Genomic DNA, 25,574 nt, shown 5'->3' with positions numbered 1-25,574 from the left:
ATTTTCTGCATTTAATATGTCTGTTTACATTCCTTTTCTTACATTGGTCAGAGGAAAAATATCATGCAGCTTTTGGAAAATAACCAGAATTAAAGAAAGTAATTAACTGAATTTAAGGTCTCGAAGAAATGAGTAAGCAACAAAAGATTCATTATTGAACTAAATTGGGCAATGCAGCTAAAATTTATGAAGATAAGGAAAAGCCAGTGTGTGTTTGTTTATAAAATGCACAGGAAAGCAAAAAATTATCCTTGAGAAAAATAAAATCCATATTATTAGTTGGCTACTTTTCTAATATTTTAGAATTATAGATTTATATCCTATAATTATACCTGATATAATATGTTTTACGTGTTCTTCCATTTTTTTTTTACTGTCCAGAGCCAATGATGTAGAATATATTTGGTCTCCATTGTGGGAGCCTAAGACTTTGAACAAATCCTTAGATAATCAGGTAATAGACCTTAATATAGAAACCACCAAGATTTGGCCAAGCTACTGAGATGAAAATAATATCTAAAAAAAAAAAAAAAAAAGCCAGAAATATTCCAGTCCCAGTTTGATGTCAGTCAGTGGGCAGAGGGCAGGTTAGTCAAAAAGAGTCTGTATAATAATACAACTGGTAAACTACATTACATTAGTAGGACACATCCTTCAATAAGAAAAGGGAGCCACTGATAGTCCTTTTATACTTACAGTAGAAAAAAATAGATAGATCACTAATATTTTTTAAAAATTAACCTCTCTGAAGTCTATCAGACATGACATTGAAAAGGAAGGGTAGAGGGGCCGGCAGGTGGCTTGGTGGGTAAGGTGCTGAACTCCTATATGGCTAACCGCAGTTGGAGTACCAGACCTGGTGGCTTGCTTTCCCACTTTCCCTTTCTCTCTCTCTCTCTCTCTGGTTAAATTAATTAAATAATTCTTAAAAAAAAAAAAAAAGGAGGAAGAAAAATTGAGGGCCCAGCAGGTGGCATGATGGTTAAAGCACTATATTCCCACATGGCTGTCCACAGTTTGAGTCCCAGACCTGGAAGCTTGATTTTTCACTCTTCCTCTCTCTCTCTCTCTGTATTTATCTGGTCAAATTGAAGAATAATGATAATAAAATTAAATAAATCTCTTTTTTGTTTTTTTTTTGGAAAGGTTTTTGTTATAGGGCGCGTACGCTCGCCAGACAGAGAGAGACAGAGAGACAGAAAGCAAGAAATCACCCACCAGGGGGGATGGCCACGCCGCAATCCCCTCTCGTCCATTCTCTTCTCGGGTTCCTGGGCACGCACGCACACGCACCCGGCATGAGTTTTAAGTCACCGGGTCTGGGACGCAAACCACGGTTGACTACGTGGGAGTCCAGTGACATAGCCATTACGCTAACTGCTGGTCCCCCAATAAATAATTCTTTAAAAAATAAATAAGTGTAGAGTAACCTGTGAGACATTTGTACTAAAATTTTCCCACAGAGTAAACTTGCTAGATATTGCTGTTCTTTGCTCAGCATTCCATAGAAATAGCTACTCTATAATCTTTCCTTACCAAAGTTTATTAAGTCAATTTACTGAATATTTTCCATGAATATGTATTTCTATTTTATTAAGGAAAATTAATAGAGAAAGCAAGGTCATTTTATAGAAACTCCAGTCTGTCTTGATTTCCTTAAACAACTGTTTGCATTTAGACAACTAAGATCTGTATACATTTCAGACCTGGGCAAGTGGGTCATCCATAACTATTTTAACATGACCCTCCCCTATGTAAGCTACAGTGGTAAGAAAAAACATCCGTGCATTCTTTAAGGTTATTTTATTCCTATTAGGACTTTTGTCTCTCCTTTAGTCCTGGGTGCTGTCTATGAATTGCTCATTGGAGCAGCGCCTTGGTGCATACAGCCAAGAACTGTCAATCAGTCCCTGGATACAGTCTAATCACAGTAACACTGTGAAACTATTGGCTTCCTGGCATAGTTTTACTGCTCCTACTGTGCCTGATTGTGACCTTCTCAACCTTTCATTGCCCAACTGTTCCATACACAATTTACAGCACTGACTCAGACTGCCAACCTTAATTTTGCCTGGCATTTAGAAAATTACTCTTCAGGTTTTGTTTTAACAGGTGCTTACACTTCTTGGGTTAATCTAAAATGTTTACCATTCATGCCTTATAGTAACTGTGTTTTCGTATCCATTATTAAAAATGTGCAATTTAAAATTTATCTATAGTTTTAAGCTACTGGGTTTTATTGAGAGGTTTTTGCTATAGGGTGCATGCACTCACCAGAAAGACAGAGACAGACAGAGAGACAGAAAGCGAGAAATCCCCGCCTGGGGGGTTGGCCATGCCGCAATCCCTTCTCCTCTATTCTCCTCTCAGCATCTTGGGCATGCACACACACGCGCCCGCGGGAGTTTAAGCCACTGGGTCTGGGACTTGAACCACAATCGACTACATGGGAGTCCAGCAACATAGCCATTACGCTAACTGCTGGTCCCACTACTGTTTTATTATAACCGTATGGGTGCTGTTGTTTAATCTGAGTATAGTCACAAGGTGAAGTGTATGCAAAATATAAAACACAGTACAGTTCTTTGGGCGTTTTGGTTTTGTTTTTGGGGGTTTTGTTTTTTGTTTTTTTGGATTTTTTTGCTAGAAGGAGCCTGCTCTCATCAGAGATAGAGAGGGAAAGAAAGAATGCACCCTCCAATGAGAAAAGACAAAGAAAGAGAGAAGAGGGAGAAAGCATCCCCAGTGGGGCATGGGCAATCCCTTCTTCTCCATTTCTCCATTCTGTTGAGATGTTGGGCATCCATGCGCACATGCCTGACATTTTTTTTTTTAAGCTACCAGGGCCAGGATTCAAACTGCATGGTCATCCATGTGAGATCTCACTCTCTTAATCATTAGGCCATGGAGCCAGCTCATACTTCTAAATATTAAAATTTATCATTGCATTTAAAATTTATGTTAAAGTAATAAATCTGTCAGACAAAGTGCTTGCCTGGTTGCTTCTTCTGTTGGATAGAAGAGTTAGAAAACTACAACCCATGGATCAAATCCAGCTTGCCACCTGTTTTTGTGAATAAAATGTTGTTGGGACATAGCCGTGTTCATTCATTTACGTATTGTGCATGGTTACTTCCATACTATAATCAGGGTTAAGTAGTTGTAACACAAGACCTATGGCTCACTACTCTTGAAATATTTACATGTCTGTTTTGCCCTTTACAGGAAAAAAAAAAAAAAGTAGCCAGTAGAAGCGTAACTGCAATAGAAAGTAAAAATTATTCTCATCTCTCTTTGATTTCCGATGTGCTCTGACTAACACACCTAAATTCCTCATACTAAGGAATTAAATTATCCTTTTAATCACATAGTTGCTTTTCTGAACTGTTTCCTAGGAACATTTTTTTTTCTTTTTTTGGGGAGAGGTTTTTGCTATAGGGTGTATGCACTCGCCAGAAAGACAGAGAGACAGAGAGACAGAAACCAAGAAATCACCCCCCAGTGGGGATGGTCACACCACAATCCCTTCTCCTCTCGGGATCTTGGGCACGCATGCACACACGCTCAGCATGAGTTTAAGCCACCGGGTCCAGTACTCAGACTGTGGTTGACTACATGGGAGTCCAGCGACATAGCCATTACGCTAACTGCTAGTCCCTCCTCCAAACATTTTTTAACTGTTTTTTAAAAATTCTAATTTTTTCCCTATCTTTTATGACACCACATAAGCTATAGAATTTTTTTTTATTTGAACTAAAGTCACTTGCAAATCAATATTTACCTGTAATTTTTTTAAGGTTATTGCCATAGGGTGCATGTTCTCACTGGAGAGAGATAGAGAAACAGTGAGAGAGAAAGTGAAAAATTATTGCCCAGGGGTTGGGGTTGACCATGTCACAATCCCTTCTCCCCCAGGGGTCTTGGGCATGCATGCATATGCATTTAATGTGATTTCCAAGTTGCCAGGTCTGGGATTTAAACTACAGTCGACTATGTGGGAGTCCATCACCTTAACCACTACACCACCCTTGCTTATAATTTTTAATAAAGATTATCTAATGCTGAATTATCTATATGTTGTGGTATATTCCACTTGCCTCTACCTCTAAGGAAGTTCTCTCACAAACATTCCAATGAGATACTACACTTCACTTACATGCCTAGCTAATTGATAGGCAACCAGTTTGTTTGCCCTTAAAAAGAAATTAGAACTGAAATAATTTTAAATGTTTTCAATAATTTGTTGTTTAAAAATTCTAACCCATTGCAATAACATAGCGTATATTTTATGAAAAAGTAACCATATTTTTCAAATACATGTAAACCATACCAAATCCTTCTCGAAAAGGAAAAGCTTCTGTTCTAGATTCCACAGAAATATCATAACAAAGTTGTTCTATTTGTATTCTACGAAGAATCAAAACTAGTAAAGAAACTTTGTGTGAAATTTCACCTTATAAAGAAGAGACAGGATTAAGAATTAGAAATAGTTGAGGGGCTAACAAGTAGTGTGGAGGTTAACGTGCTGGATCCCACATGGCTGATTTTGTCATCAGAATCCCGGAACCGGCACCTTGAAGATAACATCAGGCACATGTATGTGCACACTCGAGATCCTGAAAGGAGACTGGAGGAGGAGGGAGTGCAGCACGGCCATCCCGCCTGGGGAGTGACATCTCACTTTCCCTCTCTCTCTTTCTTTCTATTGGTAAGGTGAAGGGCTGAGGTGGGTATCTAGAAGTATAGACCCTTACTCAGGAACTTTGTGGTTGCACTGTTAGTAGCTTACAAACTGCATATCCTTTCTAGCTGGTCTGCCACACATTTCCCCCCACCCCCCACTCCCAGTAATTACCAGAGGCCATGTGTGCTCACCAGAAAGAAAGATGGAGAGAAGGAAAGGAAGAAAGCACCCCCAAAGGGGCATGGCCATGCTGTAGTCCCTTCTCCTCCACTTCTCCATCTTGCTGGGATTGGGACACAAAGGGACATGTACCCAGATGTTTTCTAAGCCTCTCGGGTCTGGGATTCAAACCATGGTTGCTCAAAATCCTGAGAGAATGGAGGAGGAGGGAGTGCAGCACGGCCATCCCGCCTGGGGAGTGACATCTCACTTTCCCTCTCTCTCTTTCTTTCTCTGGCAAGTACACATGCCCTGTAGCAAAAACTGAAAAAAGAAAAAAAAAAAGTAATAGAATAATGAACCATATAAATGCAACTATCAAATTATCTAAATAATAAGAATTTTCTGTTAATAAGGTTTTCATTAGCTATTTAAGGAAGTATACTCTAAGTAGCTATCATCTGTGTAAGAAATGTATGTAAGAATTTTTTACATTATTAAAGTAACAGATTTACCTGAAACTTTAAATCGTCCACTTACTTTCCAAAATTTAACTATTCCTTCTTTTATTGTAGCCCTTTGGAGTGAATCAGCCTGGACCTTATATCATGTATACAACTGTGGATGCAAATGGGTATCTGAAAAATGGCTCAGGTAAGACCAGATGCAATATCAGTAATATATGGAAACATCTTCATCCTACATTACAACTCTGACTTAACATGGTTTAAACTGAGATTTTCTAACCTTACAATGAGTTTATTGGGATATTAAATGCATTTTTTGACATAATGATAAGTAAGCCCATTTTTGGATTTATGACGCGTTGACTGGAATGTAGCTACATCCTAAATGGAGGAGCACCTAAATTGTCAAGGTAAACTGGTGACAAAAATTATTATATATTCATACCCTTTAATGAAATCTTCATTTTTACTAAACTAAGTCTTTCTGTAGACATTGGTGGATTATAAAAGGTTCTCATGATAAAAATATTAACACTAAGGACCAGCAGGTGGCATGGTAGTTAAGATGTTGGACACTCCCACATGGCCTAGATGGGGCTCTAGATGAAATAGTCCCAATGAGAGGGAAATAGAGTGACTATCTTTCCCAATACACTGTGGGTGGGCGCGGGAGGGCGGCAGTGTTGGGGCTGGGGGGGACCCTGAGTGGGAGTGGTGGTGGATTTAGAAAAGTCAAAGATACAGATGCATAAGTAGAGGAAAGCCAGTTCTGCAACCCTAGCGCCTCTGATGGAGAATGCGGCAGCATTGATTTGTTCTCAGATTTCTTCCTTTATACAGCAAAGCCAGGTTTTTTCTATTATCAATTGCAGTTGTGGAGCATCTTGCAGCCCATGATTCTAGACAAGTCTCTCCTGGCCTTCTCTGGCTGACAGTTTCCTTCAGTTTACACAGCCCTGTAGTACAGATCTTGTCCTTATCAGAACTTTCACTTGTCCTCCAGGGATAGCACCAAGACCATATCTGCTTTAAAGGTCACTAGGTTTTGCCTAATCTAGCCACTCTCTACAGCTATCTGTAGCAGAAATCAGCCTGAACTCAAGAAAAACCAGTGACCCAAACTACCATGCTTCCTGTCTGTCCTGGGGTCAGGATGCCCAGCAGCAAAGCCTGACTGACACTTCCCCCACTGGAACACAGGGAAGAGCCACAGGTGAAGGGATCGCAGGATTCCAGGGAAAAGGGGAGGAAAGGGATTTTACTGTAATACTGGTTTAGTTATCAGGAGAGAAAATGGAGATTCTTTAAAAAAAAAAAAAATGGAGACTGTCTCCATTCATCATTAGTTTGGGTGGGAATGCTGTCTATGGTTCTGTTTTAAACAACTATAAATGTTTGGGAAGTCTCCCTCCCCCCACCAGGATTGTAGATCATCTGAACCCCTGTATAGGAAGAAAATTTAAGAACTTCAACCTGGAAGAGCTTCTCAAGATAAGGCCTCATAATAAGAAGAGTCCAAGAAAGAGACCTAACCAGTGTTCTCAGGGTGGAAAATATGTTGTTCAGAAATTACAGTTTACCTAGCACCAGAGGATTCATTCAGGAGAGGAATGGCACAAGTACACTGGGTATGGGAAAAGCTTCCTTAGTTCATACCTTCCTTGACACTAATGGCCCCCCACAAGCAAAAGAATCTAGAAATGTACTACTCTTCATGGAAAGCCATCTGCCAGTGTGTTTGAAGGCCTGTGAACTGTTTCTCTATTTTGGTCAAGTGGTTTCACCTATGAGGAACTCTTCTGAAAGGGAATACTCTTTAGACATCTCTCTTCAACTAGGTCCTCTTTCTAAGAGGGAAGAAGAGTGAAGGACAGCAGAGCAGGGCTGGAGCCCCTCACCTTGGTCTCGGGTGTGGAGGACACACTTCCACTGCCTTGTCCTGGGACAGTACAGTTCATCTTGTTCAGGGTAGAGTCAGTCCTTCCTCCCAGGACCATTAGTTAGCATAATGGCTATGTCGCTGGACTCCCATGTATTCTACTGCGGTTGGAGTCCTGGACCCAGTGGCTTAAACTCACGCCAGGCACGTGTGCATGCAAGCCCAAGATCCCAAGAGAATAGAGGAGAAGGGATTGCGGTGTGACCATCTCCCCAGGGGGATGATTTCTTGCTTTCTGTCTGTCTCTCTGTCTTTCTGGCGAACACACATGCCCTAGGGCACAAACCTCTAGAAAAAAAAAGATGTTACTCTCAGGGTCCTCCAAATGCTGGAGAGTCCACAGTGACAAAGGACATGTGCTTTGAAAAGACACATAATGGACTGAAGTTAGATCCAAATTACAATAAATAACAACTGTAACAATTTCAATGATCAAAATAGGAAAAGGAATCCTAATACATTTATATGCTTCTTTGAGACTCCAAGAGTTTTAACCATGAAGTATAAGCAGAGTTGCTGTCTGTCCTCTACTTTTTTGGACAAAAAAATAAAAGAATTTGTTACATGGCCATTCTCATGTTATATAATGCCCTTACGTAAATCAGATATTCCAGACTGAGTTTACTTTTATCTAATTATGCACATTTAAGATTCAATCATTGGGACTAGCAGTTAGCGTAATGGCTATGTCGCTGAACTCCCACGTAGTTGACCGCGGTTCAGGTCCTGGACCCAGGGGCTGAAAACTCATGCTGGGCTCGCGTGTGTGCCCAAGATCCCAAGAGAAGAATGGAGGAGAAGGGATTGTGGCGTGGCCGTCCCCCCTAGGGGGTGATTTCTCACTTTCTATCTCTCTGTCTCTCTGTCTTTCTGGCGAGCACATGTGCCCTATAGCAAACACCTCTAAAAAAGAAAAAAAAAGATTCAATCATTGTGTGGTTTGTGCATGCAAAGATTCCATAAAGCAAAAACTATTTTGAAAATTCAAGGAGAAATTGACAAAAACAAATTATATAGGTATTTTAACTATTTTAATATAACACTGCCAAAGAAACTAAAAATAAATAGGAATATTGACGATTTTAACAAGATGATTGCAACAAATTACTTATTTACATCTGTTTATTTTATATGTACATATTAAACTTTGTACCAAAACTATTCCAGGACTCGAGGCCAGCACTTGGCGTAATGGCTATGTTGCTGGACTCCCATGTAGTCGACCACGGTTCCAGCCCCAGACCCATTGGCTGAAACGCACACCGGCATGTGTGCTTGTGTGCCCAAGATCCCAAGAGGAGAATGGAGGAGAAGGGATTACAGCGTGGCCATCCCCCCTGGAGAGTGACTTCTCACTTTCTGTCGCTGTCTCTGTCTTTCTGGCGAATGCACGTGCCCTATAGCAAAAACTTCTCCAAAAAAAAAAAAAAAAACAGGATTCCAGGACTAAATGGTTTTATCTTTTTATCAATTAATTAAGACTTGATTTCAAGGGGCCAGCAGATTGCATAATGCTTACGTTGCTGGACTCCCACATAGTCATCTCAATTCGAGTCACAGACCTGGTGGCTTAAAACTCATACCAGATGCATATGCATGCATGCCCAAGATCCTGAGAAGAGACTGGAGGAGAGGGGATTGCAGGGTGACAATTTCCCCGGATGGTGATTTTTCCCTTTCTTTCTCTCTGTCTCTCCAGCTAGTGCATTTGCCCTATAGCATCTCTCTTAAGTAAAAAAAAAAAAAAAAACTCTCTAAAAAAAAAATCGGTTTCACGATGCAGATCATTTCATGTTGGATAAAATGTCCCAAAATAGAGGTAAACAAGACTAAATTACTCTGTTCATGTGAAGGTTATGAAACTATAGCAAAGCTAGGGTACCCAAAACTAAGAATTTAGCTCACTAATGAATTATCAAGTGAAAATCCTATCGAAAAATGAACAATTTAAATTCTTCGCTATTTTAAAAGAATTGTTTACACCACCAAGAAGATGGTTCTCTCAGGAATGCACTGATGGTTCAAAATGGGAAAATCTCTTGTCATAGCAATAGATCATTTTTTAAAAGACCGATCTTCCCTTTTTTTATATAATGATACATTGTATATATCTTTCTAGGTATCTTCATAAAGTCCTAATTCCTTTGGGGACTGTATTATAATAAGATGCAATAACTACTCTAGCCAACCCTCTGTTTCTTTTCGTTGTAATACAGCAATACAACAGTAAACATCTACATGTATATATTTTGTTCCATTAAATGAATAATTCTTACTTACTTCATAGAACACTACTCTGGAAGAATATATACCAAATTAACTTTTTTTTTTTGGAGAAGTTTTTGTTATAGGGCACATATGCTCGCCGGAAAGACAGTCAGAGAGACAGACAGAAAGTGAGAAATCACCCCCCGGGGGGATGGCCACACTGCAATCCCTTCTCCATTCTCCTCTCGGGATCTTGAGCACGCATGCACATGCACCCAGCGTGAGTTTAAGTCACCAGGTCCAAGATTCAAACCGCAGTCCACTACATGGGAGTCCAGTGACATAGCCATTATATCGACTGCTGATCCCAATACTAAATTAACTTTTATTTTGGTAAAAAGGTTTTTAAGAGTTTCACTTCTTTGTACAATTTCTATAGCTATTAACTCTTCTCGTCTTTTTCAGTTTTTTAAAAAGATAAATGTTACAGTAAATGGAAGTCTATCTAAAATATTGCTTTTAAAATTATATGTAGAAAATATATTTCAATTCTGTGATTGTTGCTTCATTTAAAAATTTTGCTAGTTCTGCCTACAAATTATTCAATATTACCTAGTAGAATATCTTACTAGATGCTAAAAATCCATTCAACAATATTCGCTATCATTATTTTTTAAGTGAGTAGAAAATTGTTTACATAGCTTGATTTTTTTTTAAATCTACCCCAAAACAATAATGAAACATTGAGTTTATTTTTTTTACTAAACTGCATATTTACCTGTTTTCTAGGTTATGATAGAAATTGGGAAGATATTTATAACCATAAATGTGAAGGAGAAAATATCCAAGATAAAGATAAATGCAGCTGAGTGCATAAATAAAATGAGTGCAAAAGCTTTCATGATGAAACAGAAACAAAAGTAAAAGGCATTAGCAAACCAAGAAAACTTAAGTGTCTAAAAATAGAGAAATAAATTATGCCATTTTATAACATTATCCAGCCTACAAAATATTTTCAAATAGGGCCAGACAGTGGCATGATTGTTAAGGCAGCTCAGTCCTGCATGGCCAACATGCACAGTGTGGGTCCCAGATCAGTGGCCTGAAAAACATGCCAGGCACATGTGCATGCATTTCCAAAATCCCAGCAGGAGGGAGAAATGGAGGAGAAGGGGTTGCAGTATGGCTATCACCCATGGGGGTGCTTTTGCACTTTCTTCCTCTCTCTCTCTCTGTCTCTGTCTGTCTCCAGTGAACACATGCACCCTCTAGTAAATTAAAGTATATGTTTTTAAATAATTTCTGATAAAAGAAATATACACTTATAACATTTGTGAGGGAGATACATCTACATGCATATCCAAATTCTATGTGTGATTTTAAGTATGTCTATGTGTAGGAAAAATATATAAACAACATGACATATAAAGAAATGTTATTGGGTTAACCTGTATGTAGCCTAAGGTTGGGAAAGCCAGATCCCCACATGGCCAGCTACAGTTTGAATCCAGGACCTGGGAGTTTGAAGGACACCCCAGGCATGTGTGTGTGCATGTGTGTGTGCGTGTGTGTGTGTGTGTATGTGTGTCCCAAATAGCAGCAAGATGGAGAAATGAAGGTGAAGGGATTATAGTATAACCATGCCCCATTGAGGCATGGTCCCTCTCTCTCTCTTCTGTTTCTCTGTCTCTGTCTGTCTCTCTCTCTCTCTCTGGTGAGCATACATGCTCTTTAGCAATTTGGGGGGGAAATGTTAAATGATTATCTGTTGGTTGTGAGATTTTCTTTATATATTTGTTTGCATTCTAGTTTACTACGTTGAGAATAGATTGCTTTTTAATTTTAAAAATGTTAAATATTTCAAACATATACACTATTTTAGGCATAAATATATATTCTAACAGAAAAGTGGCATTTGGGACTAGCAGGTGGCTTAACAGGTACATCGCTGGACTCCCCCATAGTTGACCACGGTTCAAGTCCTGGGCCCAACAGCTTAAAACTCAGGCCAGGCATGTGTGTGTGTTCATGTGTGTATGCATGCCCAAAATCCCAAGAGGAAAATGGATAAGGGATTGTCATGTGGCCATCCCCCATTAGGAGTGATTTCTTGCTTTCTGTCTCTCTTTCTGTGTTTCTCCAGTGAATGCACATGCCCTGTATCAAAAGTTTCTCTTAAAAAAAAAAAAAAAAAAAAAAAGCAAAGTGGCATTTAACTTAATTCCTGGGTGGTACTATCACAAAATCCTGCTTCAAACTTTAAATAATGAAAATTAGTAGCTTAAATATTAAGCATATTGAAATCTAAAGGAACATTAACTTGGTTAAACCATACCTCCCCTCCTATCCTGTTCTACTAGAATTTTTTCACTGCTAGAAGATGACCACATTTATATATTTCAGAAACTGCAGCTCTGGTTTTCTCACAGAGCAATGGAGAGTCACTGTCCACTAGTAGGTCATGAAATTAATTCAGTGGCTTATAGGACTTCTTGTTCAATAGAATAAAAGAGAACAATAGAAAATATCAGAGTACATCATAGTTAAGTATTTTACAATTTTTTTTATTTTAGGGGTGTGTGCGTGTGTGTGTGCGTGTGTGTGTGTGTGTGTGTGTGCATACTCATACTGATTATGATATAAAATGTTGTCTTCATTAGGGATTTTGTTAGAAAAATTTTCAAGCCACTGCCAGAGAGAGAACATGTAGTAATACTATTCAGTAAAGGCCTGGCCTGATTATCCTTTTCTTTATACATAGATCTTATCATTTTTGCCCAATACTCTGCAGTCTTATTCTATTTCCTAGCAAAGCTTGAATAGCCAAATGTTATTAGAGAGTTACAGGGGTTCATTAATTTTCCAAATAAACAGTCTGTAACAGACAAAAATTAAATTAAATTAAATTACATTTATTATAAAAAGAGCTAACCTCTAGTTTTGAATCTAGGATTTTGTTTATTCTTATAAATTGGCCAGAGATATGCATTGGCAATCCAAATTCTCTACACAATATTTGATAAGATTTTAACATATATAGTAACATATTGGCAAAATTGGGTAGACTAATGAGTTGTTCATCATTTATAAGTAATAACATTATTAGACAAAAAAACTGTTTCTTGAATTACTTAAACCCTTTAAATTACTTATTTGGTCCTGATATTGTTTTTTTTAAGGTTTATTTATTTAATTTTTATTTATTCATTTAAATTTAACCATAGGGAGACACAGAGACAGAGAGAGAAAGTGAGAAAGCAAGCCACCAGGTCCAGTACTCGAACTGTGGTCGGCCATGTGGAAGTATCCAGCACCTTAACCACCACACCACCTGCTGGTTCCACGGTCCTGCTATCTGAATCAGAACAAACATTTTTCCCTTTTTTTTTTGATAATACTATTTGTTAACATTACATAAAAACATAAGTGTCAGTTATTTTTAAAGTGGCATTAAATAATCACATGGCGTAATGTAGAGGGGAAAAAAAAAATTCCTCCTATTACATATACAGAATAGAAAAGTAAATTGGAGCACACAGAGAACATACCTGAATGTAATATTCCATAAAAGAAGTTTTTAGTCTCAGATAAGTTTTATTTTAATGACTCACCACATTTTAAATCATCATAGTTCAAGCAAAGAAATCTTAGCCTAAGAAATATATCATTGATGGGACATATTTCTGTGTCAAAAGCAATAATGTATAACAAAAAGAAATGGGGATAATTGTTATGCCTTCTTAATAGAATAAAACAGAATTCATGGATTATCCATTACATTCCTCCTCTCTGAAAGAATGAATTCTTGTCAGGAAAATCTTTATTTTTTTTTTTTTTTACCTTACTCTGAGATCCAACATGAAAAGCCATATTGGCAGAGATAGGTATCAGACATGTGGTTCGGTGATGTATCTGATACTCATCCCTTGATATGAAGGAAGGATGATACGTAATAGGTCTAAGCAGTAATTAATATATCCTCCTGATATGATTGAATGATTGAATGAATGAGTTACAAAAAATAGAAAAATTATAAGAAACTTAAGAACTTTCATAATTACTCAGCTGTTTAGCAACTAGAAATCTCATCTGCACAGATGTAAATGAGTCAGTACTTATAAGTTTTATAGTTCGTATCAGATTTCTCAAGTCAGCACTATTGACATTTTGGGCTAGATAATTTTTTCTTATGGGAACTATCTTTGGTAGGGTACTGAGCAGCCTCCCTGGCCACACCACAAGTTGTGACAATTGGAACTATCTACAGATATTGTCGAATGTCTCCTGGGAGTTAGAATCACCACTGATTGGGAACCACTAGTCTGGAGACAATTCTTGCAGTTAGTTATTCAAACTCAGATTCTTGAGTTTGACTGCACTTAATGCAAGTCAGCATATTTGTGACTAAGGATGAGGAAAGTTGATTGGGGGAAAAATGCTCATATTTTGCATAATCAGCCTGAAGGAGGAAGAAAATCTTTTTATTGAGCAAGGCTTTCTATGCTGTGTGATTAGTCAAATAAAGTTTTTAGTTCCAAGCCTTGTGAAGAAATCTGAGCCTGGTTATCTGGACCAGCCTGACCAGCCTGTGACATGGTGGTTAAGGCAACCAAATCCCACGTGGCTGACTGCATGATTCAAGTTCCAGACCCCTGCAGTTTCAAAAACACTGGGTGTTTGTGTATGTATGCCCAAAATCCCAAGTGGGATGGATTTCTACTTTAATTCCATTGTGTTCTGAGAGTAGACATTCTATAATTTCTATTCTTTTACATTTGTTAATGTATTTTATGGTTTAGAGAATGGTTTCTCTTGAATTCTCCAGATGAGTTTGAGAAGAATGTGTATTCTTCTGTTTAATAGTATAGTTGTCGATTATATTGAGTTGATTGATAGTGTTATTGACTTCAACTGCATCTTTACAGAATTTTTTGCAGGCTAGACCTATTCATTTTTGGTAAGGAAATGATGACTTCTCCAACTGTATTAGTGGCTTTATATATTTCCCTTTGGAGTTCTGTCACTTTTTGCCTCATATACATTGAGGATCTGTTGTTAGGTATATATGTTAGTGATTATTCTGTTTTATTGAAAAATTGATACCTTTATTATTCTTTTATTACCCTTCTTTATCCATGGTAACCTTCCTTGCTTTAAAGTCTGCTCTGTCTGAAACTGTTTTCTTTGATTAATATTGGCAGGTATATCTTTCTCCATTCATTTGTATGTTGCTAATATGCATGTTGTCATAAAATGGGTTTATTATAGACAACCTGTATGTTGAGTCTTGTTTTTTGATCCACTATGATACCCTCCATGTTTAATTGATACATTTAGATCACTGCTGTGGGACTGGAGTTGGGTATTTCCCTTTTCCCACATGGAAGGCTAAATAAATCTGATTGGAGTTGGGTACTTCTCCTCTAGGTTTGTTAGAGTCTGATAGAACTCTAGCAGGTAAAATAGCTTCTCTTTAGGGAAAACTTTGATAGAAACAGCAGAGTGCTCTGGCATAGTTCAAAATGGTTCTTTTTCTCCTATCCCATCTGGAAGCACAAAGGAATTTGTTTCCAGTATTTACTGAGAACCTGGTCAAGCTTCTAGTGGTAAAACTAACAAATGCAAACTCCCTGTTCCATGACTGTATGCCTTGGAACTTTTAACTCTCAAATTTGTCTACATAGAGCTGTGGCATTTTATCAGTTACAGTTCAGGTCTTTCTAGTGGTTTCAACACATGAGTTTCTGCTCTGGTAAATTGTGATTCTCTGTATTTGCCTGTACCTCCAGTTTGGGGGTGGGGGGGAGGTTGGGTGGAGGGACAGTGGGTTGCCCTGTGACCTCACTTCTCTTAGAGTTCTAAGAAGTGTTGGTCTTTGAACATGTTCAGCTCTTTACTTGTTGTTAGGACAGAGTAGCCCCTTATATGTGAAACCAGAAAATGAAAATCTTATCTTTTTATTTTTGTTCTGCCCATATAATTATATTTAAAGTGGTTCTTTTGTATATAGCAGATAGCTAGCGCATGTTAAATATACTCTGCCATTCTCTTAGTATATTTAGACCATTTACATTTAATATAATAATAATTAAATTATAATGGTATACATCAACATTCTAGTTTTTACTTTCTATTTGTTATTTTCTTTTTTATTCCTTAACTTGCCATTTGGATCTGTCTATAGTGTTTTTAGTGTATCTTTTTGTTTAACGTTTTTAGTGATTACTGTAGGTATTAAATATCCATACCATTCATAGTGTATTGGTATCACTTTACCAATGTGAGTGACATGTTAAAAAAAAAAACAAAAACTTTATCTTTTTAAACATCCTGTCAGTATCCCCTACATACACTATGTCACATGTACTTTCTTTGCATACATTTATAATCATATCAGATAGCATAACATTTTTACCATTAAACATATTGAAAAATTCAAGAGTTTAAAGAAAGACCTATTGTATTTACCCACATTGTTACTTACAATGATCCTTTTTCCAGATGTTCAAAGATATCTTCTTCTAAAATTCCCTCTTTTATCACTTCACCTCATTACTTCAGGACAGAGTAGAAGGCCAGGCTGCCCATGTGGTCTCCACTAACATTCAGTGGAAGGGGAGGCTCTTGACTGGTAATGAGGATGAAAGTCACACTTCCATGTATAATATTCTTGGACACATTGCCTTTGCTGACACTGGAGTCATAATGTTTTCTGAGATAACTTGTTTGAATAAATTAGTTATTTTCTAAAATTTTTCTGTCCCAATAAGATGTTCTTTTCCGGGACCAGCAGATGGCATAATGGTTACATTACTGAACTCCCACATTGTTTACCATGGTTCAAGACCCTGATCTAGCAGCTTAAAACTCATTCCAGGCACATGTGTGGGCATGCGCAAAATCCTGAGAGGAGAATGGATTGCAGCATGGCCATCTTCTGTGTGTGTGGGGAGGGGGGGGGGCTGTTTTCTTGCTTTCTGTCTCTCTGTTTCTGTGGCAAGTGCACACGCCCTATAGCAAAAATCTATTTTAAAAAAAAAAAAGTTCTTTCCCTGGTTCTTTCACTAGAGATAACAGGGTTTTGTTGGAGCTCTTTTTGTAAATACCTATTGGCATTTCTAAGTTGCTAGCATCTTCAGGTCTAATTTTGAAAAACATTATGCCAAAAGAAAACCCAGGGAATTTCACACCCTTTCATTCCTCCAGTTCCAAGAGTCCTCACTGGCTAACCTTCTTTCCATCTAGTATCCAGTGTTTTTAGTTATACTTAATAGGAAGAATAGGGATAAGTATGGTTAACTGTAGTATCTTTTCAGAGAGAGAAATTCAGCCTAAATGACTTTGATCTGAAAAAAAAAAAATTGTGAAAAAAACTTTCTTACCTATGAGTTTTCTGCTTCCAAGTTTGGCCTTGCCAATTCCAATAACCACAACTAAAGCTAAGCTTCTCAGAAAAGAGACTGGCAGAGTCCATGTATGTGTGTGTGTCTGTCTGACTGTCTTCTGTAAGTCTGTGTTGGGAAAAAGCCTTAAACTTGTGTGCCTTTGCATTACTCCAACACACTTTATTCCAAAATGTCAAGATATTCTGTTCAATCAATGTTCCATAATTCCTTTCTTAAAAATTCCTCTCAGGGGGACCAGCAGTTAGCATAATGGCTATGTCACTGGACTCGCATATAGTCTACCACGGTTCGAGTCCTGGACCCAGTGGCTTAAACTCACACCAGGCACATGTACATGTGTGCCCAAGATCCCGAGAGGAGAATGGAGGAGGGATTGCAGTGTGATCATTCCCCCTGGGGGGAGGGATGATTTCTCGCTTTCTCTCTGTCTCTGTCTTTCTGGCGAGCGCGTGTGCCCTATAGCAAAAGTCTCTCCAAGAAAAAGAAAAAAAAATTCTTTTTGTGGGACCAGCAGTTGGCATAATGGCTATGTCACTAGACTTCCATGTGGTCGACTGATGTTTGAGTCGACCCGGTGGCCAGGCATGTGTGCATGCATACGTAAGATCCCAAGAGGAAACTGGAGGAGAAAAGACTGTGGCATGGCCGTCCCCCCTGAGGGGTGATTTCTCACTTTCTATCTCTCTGTCTCTGTCTTCCTGGTGAGCGCACATGCCCTATAGCAAAAACTTCTCAAAAAGAAAAAAAAATTCCTTTCCGGGCAGCAGGTAGCATGGTGGTTAAAACCACTGGACTCCTCCCACATTGTTAACCATCGTTCAAGTCCCAGACCTGGTGGCTTGCTTTCTCACTTTCACTCTCTCTCTCTTTCTCTGTCTCTCTCTGGTCAAATTACAAATAATAGTAATAATAAAATTAAATAAAATATTTTTTCATCTAATCCTAAATAGTACCCTTGGCTTCTATAACATCTTCCCTTTCTAAAAATCTACAATAAAAATAAATCTAGTCATCTCCCTAGTAAAACTTAATTTGTGTAATTCTATCAAGCAATTTATGTATTGATTTCTTCATTTTGTTTATGTGAGAAAATGATCACTGTAATATAATTGGATAATGTGTCATGGAGCTAAAAACAAAAGAATTCCTGATTAATGAAGTATAGTACTCACATTTTATACTGCAGTCTCCTACTTTGGTTTCCCGTAAGATTTTTCAACTTTATAGTAGTGCAGAAACATGTATTCACCAGAAATTGTACTTCAGGTACTTAGGTAACCTTTCCTTTTTTTTTTTTTTTTTTTTTTTTTTACTTTTGGTTTCATATTCATTAAACTGTATATTCAACACTTCATTATAAAATAGGTTTTGTATTAGATGATTTTGTCCAACCATAGGCTAACATAAGTGTTCCAAACACATTTAAGGTAATCTTGTCTAAGATACAGTGTTTGGTACATTAAGTGTGTTAAATGAATTTACAAATTGTGATATATTCAGTTCATAATGGATTTGTCAGGATGTAACCCGTTGTAAGTTGAAAAACATCTATACCCACAACTTCATCTCATAATTGTATGGTGGGATATTTTGGGTAGCACAGAATTCAATCTAAATTTATCTTATAAGCAGTAACTAAAAACACAAGTAGTTTAATTTCCATTATATAATGCCAGAGGGGGAAAAGAAGGGTTTTTTTTTTAATTGCCAGAGGTTGTGTATGCTTGCCAAAGACACAGAGAGAGAAAGTGGAAAAGGGAGAGGGGGAGAAAGCACCCCCTTCTCCAATGGGACATGGTCATATAGCAATCCCTCCTCTTCCATTTCTCTATTCTGTCTGGATCTTGGACATGCACACACATGCACTCTGGAAGGTTCCAGATTAACTTTCCAGGATCTCGCTGTGCATACTGGGTGCATGCATGTGTGTGCCTTCAGTCTGAGCTAGCTGAGACTGGAGGTAATCCCTACTGTAGAAGAAATAAATTAATAAATTTTAAAAGGATGTATTGTTTTGCCTGAGAGCGAAACATGAAAGAATTTATGAAAAGGTATATTTAGACAGTATGGACTTGAGTGAATAAGAGAAAGAAATACAGAGAAGCAGAAAGTAAAAACTTAAGTATTTAAAAGAATGTGCTGGGGATGGTGGGCAGCACATGGCAGAGTGGTTATGTCATTGGACTCCGACATGGCCAATGACGATTTAAGTCCTGGACCCAGTGGCTTGAAAATCACTCCAGGCACATGTGCATTCATGACCAAGATCTGAGAAGAATGGAGGAGAAGGGGAAGCAGTGTGGCCATCCCTCTGGGGAGTAATTTTTCATTTTCCTTCTCACTGTATCTGTCTCTCTCTCTCTCTCTCTGTCTCTCTCTCTCTCTCTCTGGTGAGCACATGTGCCCTATGGCAAAAACCTCTTAAAAAAATAGACTATGTTTGGGGCCAGCAGGCTGCTGGCATAGTGATTAAGGCACTGAACTCCCATATGACTGGCCATGGTTCAATTCCTGAACCTGGTAGCTTGAGAATCACACTGGGCTATGTGCATGCATGCCCAAAATCCCAGGAGGAGAATGGAGGAGAATGGATTACATCATGACCATTCCCTCCACAGGGGATGATTCTCACTGTCTCTGTCTCTCTCCAGTGAGTGCACATACCCTATGGCAAAAAAACTAAAGAGAAAAAGAATATGCTTACTGACAGTCACAACTTCTAGGAAGAAGGTACATAAGAAACCAATGACTTTACTAAAAGAAAAGCCACAAGGTACTTTTGTATCTTATGTCTATTGATAGCTGTAATTGCCTCCAAGTCTCTCCAAGTTAAGCAACATGTAACAGCTACCTAGTCTAACCAATATTTATTTTAAAATTGCATGTTTCAGTAAAAATAACTTGTCTTGCAATTTGGGACTAAAAAACTCTCACTTTTGGTTTATAAAGTAGTTATGTGCCTTTTATCCCTGTCTCTGAACTAAGCAGTTTTGCTCTCTTATCCTTTTTTTGTTGCAAAAAAAAAAAAAAAAAAAAGACCCCTTATACAAAATGACCATTGTTTTCCTCTCAAAGAGATATAGATCTCCAATATGGAAAACAAATTGTGCTAAGGCATAAGCCAAATTCACTTAGCTCATATATATGTCCATTTTGGAAATCAGAGTTGTTATTGTTTGTTTTTAGTCCAGAGAATGACAGCTGAATCATAATTGCATATAACCTCACAAAAGTTTACCTTCCTAATGCAACTCAAAAGGAAAACTGACCATTAAATTGGAACTCCACAGACAATAACACCTAATGCAATTTGGTTTTATGAGAGCTGTGGATTTCTTTTATTGTTTCCCTTTCCATTGTTTTTCACGTGTTTGGCAATAGCCTTTTAGCATTCCTTCATTAGATAGTTATGTGCTTTAAGCTATAGAAAAGCAGTTATCAAAATCAATCTGCTCAGTTCCTTAAAAAATTAAACATAGCGTTAACATATGACCGATTAATTCCACTTCTCGTATATTCACAAGAGAATAGAAAAACATGTGAATATAAAAACTTGTACATGGGTGTTCAGAGCAGCTTTTTCATAATAACCAAAATGTGCAAAGAAACCAGGTGTCCATCAACAGATAAATGAATAAACCAAATGTAGTAGAGCCATACAACGGAATATTTTTCAACCATAAAAACATGAAACATGCTACAACATGAACAAACATTTCAGAAGCCAGACCCAGAGGCCACATATTATATGGTCCCATTTGTATGAAAGGTCCAAAGAAGACAAATCTGTATTTTTTAGAAAAGAAGAATGGTGGTTACGAGAGGCTGAAGAGAGAAAGAAATGGGAAGTAACAGCTAGTGGTGATGGGGTTTCTTTATGTGGTAATGAAAAACACAACTGTGAGAATATACTAAAACCACTGAATCATATACTTTAAATTGATGAGGTTTGTGGCATGTGAATTATAAATCAATGTAACAAAAAAGAAGAGACAAAAAGCTGTTCACATTCTAAACTTAAAACTAGGAAGCAGATGGACAGACATAGCTTGAACAAAGGTTCCAAACTTCATAATTCATGCCAAAAAAGAAAGAAAATATTTCATGAAGCCTGTTTTTACGTAATTTTTCAGGAACTGATACTAAGTGGAAATTCAGCCTAAGAAAATGGGACAGCCAGAGGCATGGTAAAGGTGGCTGAAACCCACCTGGTCAACTGCACTGTTCAATTTGAGCATGTGTGCATGTGTGCCTAAAATCCTGAGAGGAGATTAGGAGGGCCATCTCCTAATTGGCCATTTCCCAAGTATTTCCTCACTTTCTTTCTCTCTTTCCATCACTCTCTGATGAGTACACACGCCATATAGAAAACTTAAAAAATAAATAAATAAAAAAGGAAGATAAAACTAGAAAATATGAGGAATGATTATATAATGATCAAAATAACTAGCTTTTTAAAGCTGTTTGCAGATGGGAAAGAAAAAAAGAAAGAGGTTGGGCCACCAGGTGGCATGGTGGTTAAGGGCACTGGACTCCCACATGGCCAACTGCAGTTTGAGTCCTGGACCTGGCAGCTTGCCTTCTCACTTTCCCTCTCTCTCTTGCTCTGTCCCTCTCTGGTCAAATAAAAATAAGTAAGTAAATAAATATAAATACATAAATACCTACATACATAAAATAATTCTTTAAAAGGAGAGAAAGAGGTCTTACCACCTCCTAATCCTACAGGTTCAGCTTCCAGCTAGTTAGGAAAGGTGCTCCCCACTATACCTGGCCTTGTTTAGGTGGAAGAAGGCATCAAATCTGGCCATCTCTTGTAGCACCACAGCTGGGCCACAGAGTTCTATGCAGTAGATGATATTCAACTCTAGAGATGAGAAAAACTGCAATGAACTGATATATATATATATGTATGTATGTATAGCAGAGGGCACATGAGCTCATTAGAGTGAGAGCAAGAGAAAGAGAGGGAGAAGAAAGTGAAAAGGCACCCCCATGGGAAATGATCACTACAATCCTTTCTCCCCTGATTCTCCCTCTGAGTATTTTGGGCATGTATGCATACTCACCTGGCAAGTTTCAAGCCTCCAGGTCCAGGACTCAAACCACATAGTTGGCTGTGTGAGATTCAACCACCTTAACCACCACACCACCAGCTGGTCTTTAATTATATATTTTTGTTGTTGCATCCTTAAACATCTCCAGGTAAAATTTTTCTCTTTTTCATCTCTGCATAAAAGGCATAGAATGTACACAAAATAAATGTCTAGCTAAATGAATACACAAATAGGTCATCAGAAAAGTCATGATGCATTTTTGCACAGAAAAATAAGTCGTGACTTTTCCAATGACCCAATAAATTAAAGATTACAGAGGACAAAGGACTTACTAAACAAAGCAATGTTAGAATATATATCTTTGGTTTCCTATTAAAGCATGTCACAAGTCTCCTGTGTTCTTGTAGATTTCCAATTTAGTGGTCAGTTTTTCTTTTGAGTTGCATTAAGGAGGCAAACTTTTCTTTCTTTTTTTTTTTTTTTTTTTGAAGAGGTTTTTTCTATAGGGCGCATGCGCTGGCCAAGAGGGGGCGCATGCGCTGGCCAGAGAGACAGAGAGATAGAGAGACAGAAAGCAAGAAATCACCCCTCAGGGGGGATAGCCACGCCGCAATCCCTTCTCCTCCTTTCTCTTCTCAGGATCTTGGGCATGCACACACACACGCCTGGCGTGAGTTTAAGTCACCAGGTCCAGAACTCAAACTGCAGTTGACTACATGGGAGAAACAAACTTTTCTGAGGTTATGTGTTCCCTGCATTCATTGCACATTTGTTCTAGCCCCAGTATTTTAGCTGATATGATTTTATTCAAAGTCCAAATAGATGTTTTCAACCTAAGTATTGACATGGCATATTACAAGGCTCAAGGAAAACTACAGTTCAATAATATACAGATTATACTTGTCTGATATATTGTTTGTTATATAGTATTTACTACCAAACCTTCAGTTTAGTACATCAGATATCTACTCAATGCCTGTTATACACCAGCCACTATGCTACGCCATGGGAATAGAAAATGAAGATGAGTAGGTAACTGTACTGGACGCACCTCCTGAAGGTGAGTTCAGATATAACTCAAAATACTCCAAGGAACTAACAGTTAACGTCAGTGGATTCCTTGTATTTTCCATTATAAGCCACTCATCAACTTCCAAGAAAAGAGGACAACCATTGTTGTTTTCCATAAATATCTAAAATCCTAACTTATGACATCTAGGAATTCAGCATTTGAGCAGATAGCCTACATAGTATTGGTTTAGGATGGATGATTCAGGAGCTTTATGGAGCCATATTCAAGACCATCCACTATTACCAAATTGCTTCTTAAAACTTCACCACTTTTCCTCATGGGTTAAGCCTTTCTATTAAGACAGCCTATTTCTTACTCTTAAGGTGACCAGTAAGTAGGACTGTTTAAAAAACAAGAGTATTTATTTAGTGACATTAAATGAACACAGGTCTTAGATTTGTAATTTTATCACAGATTAAGGTGCTCTTCCAGTCAAGAGAGTATCTGATGTATAACAAATGCTTATTATATGTAGAGCAAACTAACTAATCACAAACTTAGTGATTACTGAGAGTCCACTCACATCAGAAAATAGATTTGTCCCAAAGTCCAAGTTAAATGATATACCTTATTCATATAAACTAGTAGACGATTTGACCATCATTCATTCTTCTTTTCTATTTGAATAACTATCCACTTAATTAAAATCAATGAATTTTAAAACAAAAACAAGAGAATAGAAGCTGTATGATTTAGCAAATGTTTTAAATGTCAAATGACGATAGACTAAAAAGCATTCATATTTTAAAATGACATGCCAATATTTTTTTTATTATTAGTCAGAATTTCTTTTGGCTTCTACTTATCTTCCAAATCTAATGTGTCCTCTTTATTTTTTTCCCCTTTATTTTTTAACCACCTCTGAATTCTAGGGTCATTTTAATATGATATGTACAGGTACCTTTAGCCTGTTGAACAATAGTCTTTATTTTTTTATATTACATTTAGTCACATATATCTTTACAGTGTATAACATTTCCTTTTCCAGCATGATTACCATGCATATCAGTGAAGACAAAGACATTACTGTCCACATCATCATCATCATCAAATAGCTTTTCTTTTTTTTTCAGATTATTATTTATTTTCATTTTTCGTTTTAAACATCCAGTCACTATACATCATTTGGCTTATAAAGAGAATTTAACAAACATGAAATATTTCTCATACCAATCCAGTAGACAATACTATACATGTTATCATTAACAGGTAATAAACCATTTCTGTGTCCCATAAATGTCATGCCTATTTGTTCTCCTGCTATCTTTCTCTATATTCTTCCCTTCTCCCTTGCCCCCTTCAGCATCCATAACTATTTTCACTGTTTTTATGCCCTCCAATATTTCAAGCTCTACCATATAGTGTGGATAGTTGGTATATATTAAGTGTATATATACAATATCTATCTTTCATAACTTGGCTTGCTTCACTCAGCAATAAATATTCAACCAATTTCTATCAAATGCCAGGGTCTTATTGTTCTTTATGGCTGAATAGTATTCCATAGAGTATATGTGCCACACTTTTTCAATCCCTACATCTGTTTGTGGACATTTGGGTTGGTTCCATGTCTTAGCAATTGTGAATAATGCTGCAATAAACATTGATGAGCAAGCGCTTTTCTGACTGAGTGTTCTCCTGTCCTTTGGGTAGATACCCAAAAGTGGTATTGCTAGATCAAATGGTAGTTCTATTTGTAGATCTTTGAGGAAGCTGCATATTGTTTTCCACAGCAACAGGACCAATTTACATTCCCACCAACAGTATAGGAGAGTACCCCTTTCACCATAACCCTGCCAACACTTAACACTTTTTGCATTTTTAATCTTCAGCATTCTGACAGGGTATTAATTAGTGGTTTTAATTTGCATCTCCCCTATGATGAGGGATGTTTGAACACTTCTTCATATGTTTTTTGGCTGTTCATATACCTTCTCTAGAGAGATTTTTGTTCAGCTCATTTTCTCATCTTGAGTTTCCTGTGTATTATCATTATTGGTCCCTTATCTGAGGCATATTTTGCAAAAATATTCTCCCATTCTGAGGATTGTCAATTCACACTAATTACTGTATCCTTTGCCATGCAGAAACTCCTTAATCTGATATAGTCCCACTTGTCTATTTTAGGGATTATTGTCCATGCTTTGGGAGTCTTATTTAAGAAGTCTTTGCCTACCCCAATGTCTCCCAGTTTCCCCAGTGTTTTCCACCAGTAGTCTTATAGTTTGAGGTCTTAGGTTCAGATCTTTGATCCATTTTGAGTTGATTTTTGTTAATGGTAAAAGATGGGGACTCAGTTTCATCTTTCTACAGGTGGATACATAGTTTTTCCAGCACCATTTGCTAAAGAGATTTTCCTTTTCCCAATGGGTTGACTGGTATCTTTGTCAAAAATCAGTTGGCTATAAGCTTTGGGGCTTATTTCTGGGGTCTCTATTCTATTCCATTGGTCCACCTGTCTGTTTCTGTGCCAATACCATGCTATTTTGATGATCACTGCTTTATAGTATATTTTGAGGTCAGGGAATGATATGCCACCCACTCTTCTTGCACAGGATTGCTTTGGCAATACAAGTTCTTAT

General features: G+C 37.6%; 1 protein-coding gene and 1 long non-coding RNA gene across 3 annotated transcripts in view; one reads left to right on the top strand and one right to left on the bottom strand.

Annotated features, from left to right (window-relative positions):
• The window catches only part of ITFG1 (integrin alpha FG-GAP repeat containing 1), a 286,251-nt gene that overhangs the window by 226,253 nt on the left and 34,424 nt on the right, over nt 1-25,574 (top strand). For both annotated transcript variants that reach the window (XM_006170470.3, XM_014585000.2), the window contains one exon: nt 5,419-5,497. In XM_006170470.3, coding sequence (XP_006170532.2) covers nt 5,419-5,497 — 79 coding nt within the window. The remainder of the gene's footprint in view (nt 1-5,418; nt 5,498-25,574) is intronic.
• Nucleotides 20,125-21,738, bottom strand: LOC114006506 (uncharacterized). The gene is made up of 2 exons (XR_003548211.1): nt 21,634-21,738; nt 20,125-20,649 (listed from the first exon to the last, which is right to left on the bottom strand). It is a non-coding gene; the product is annotated as an uncharacterized LOC114006506 (long non-coding RNA).

Source organism: Tupaia chinensis, unplaced genomic scaffold (genome assembly GCF_000334495.1).
Source record: "Tupaia chinensis unplaced genomic scaffold, TupChi_1.0 Scaffold148557_1, whole genome shotgun sequence".
Lineage (NCBI taxonomy): Eukaryota > Metazoa > Chordata > Mammalia > Scandentia > Tupaiidae > Tupaia > Tupaia belangeri.
This window is presented reverse-complemented; position numbering and strand designations above follow the sequence as displayed.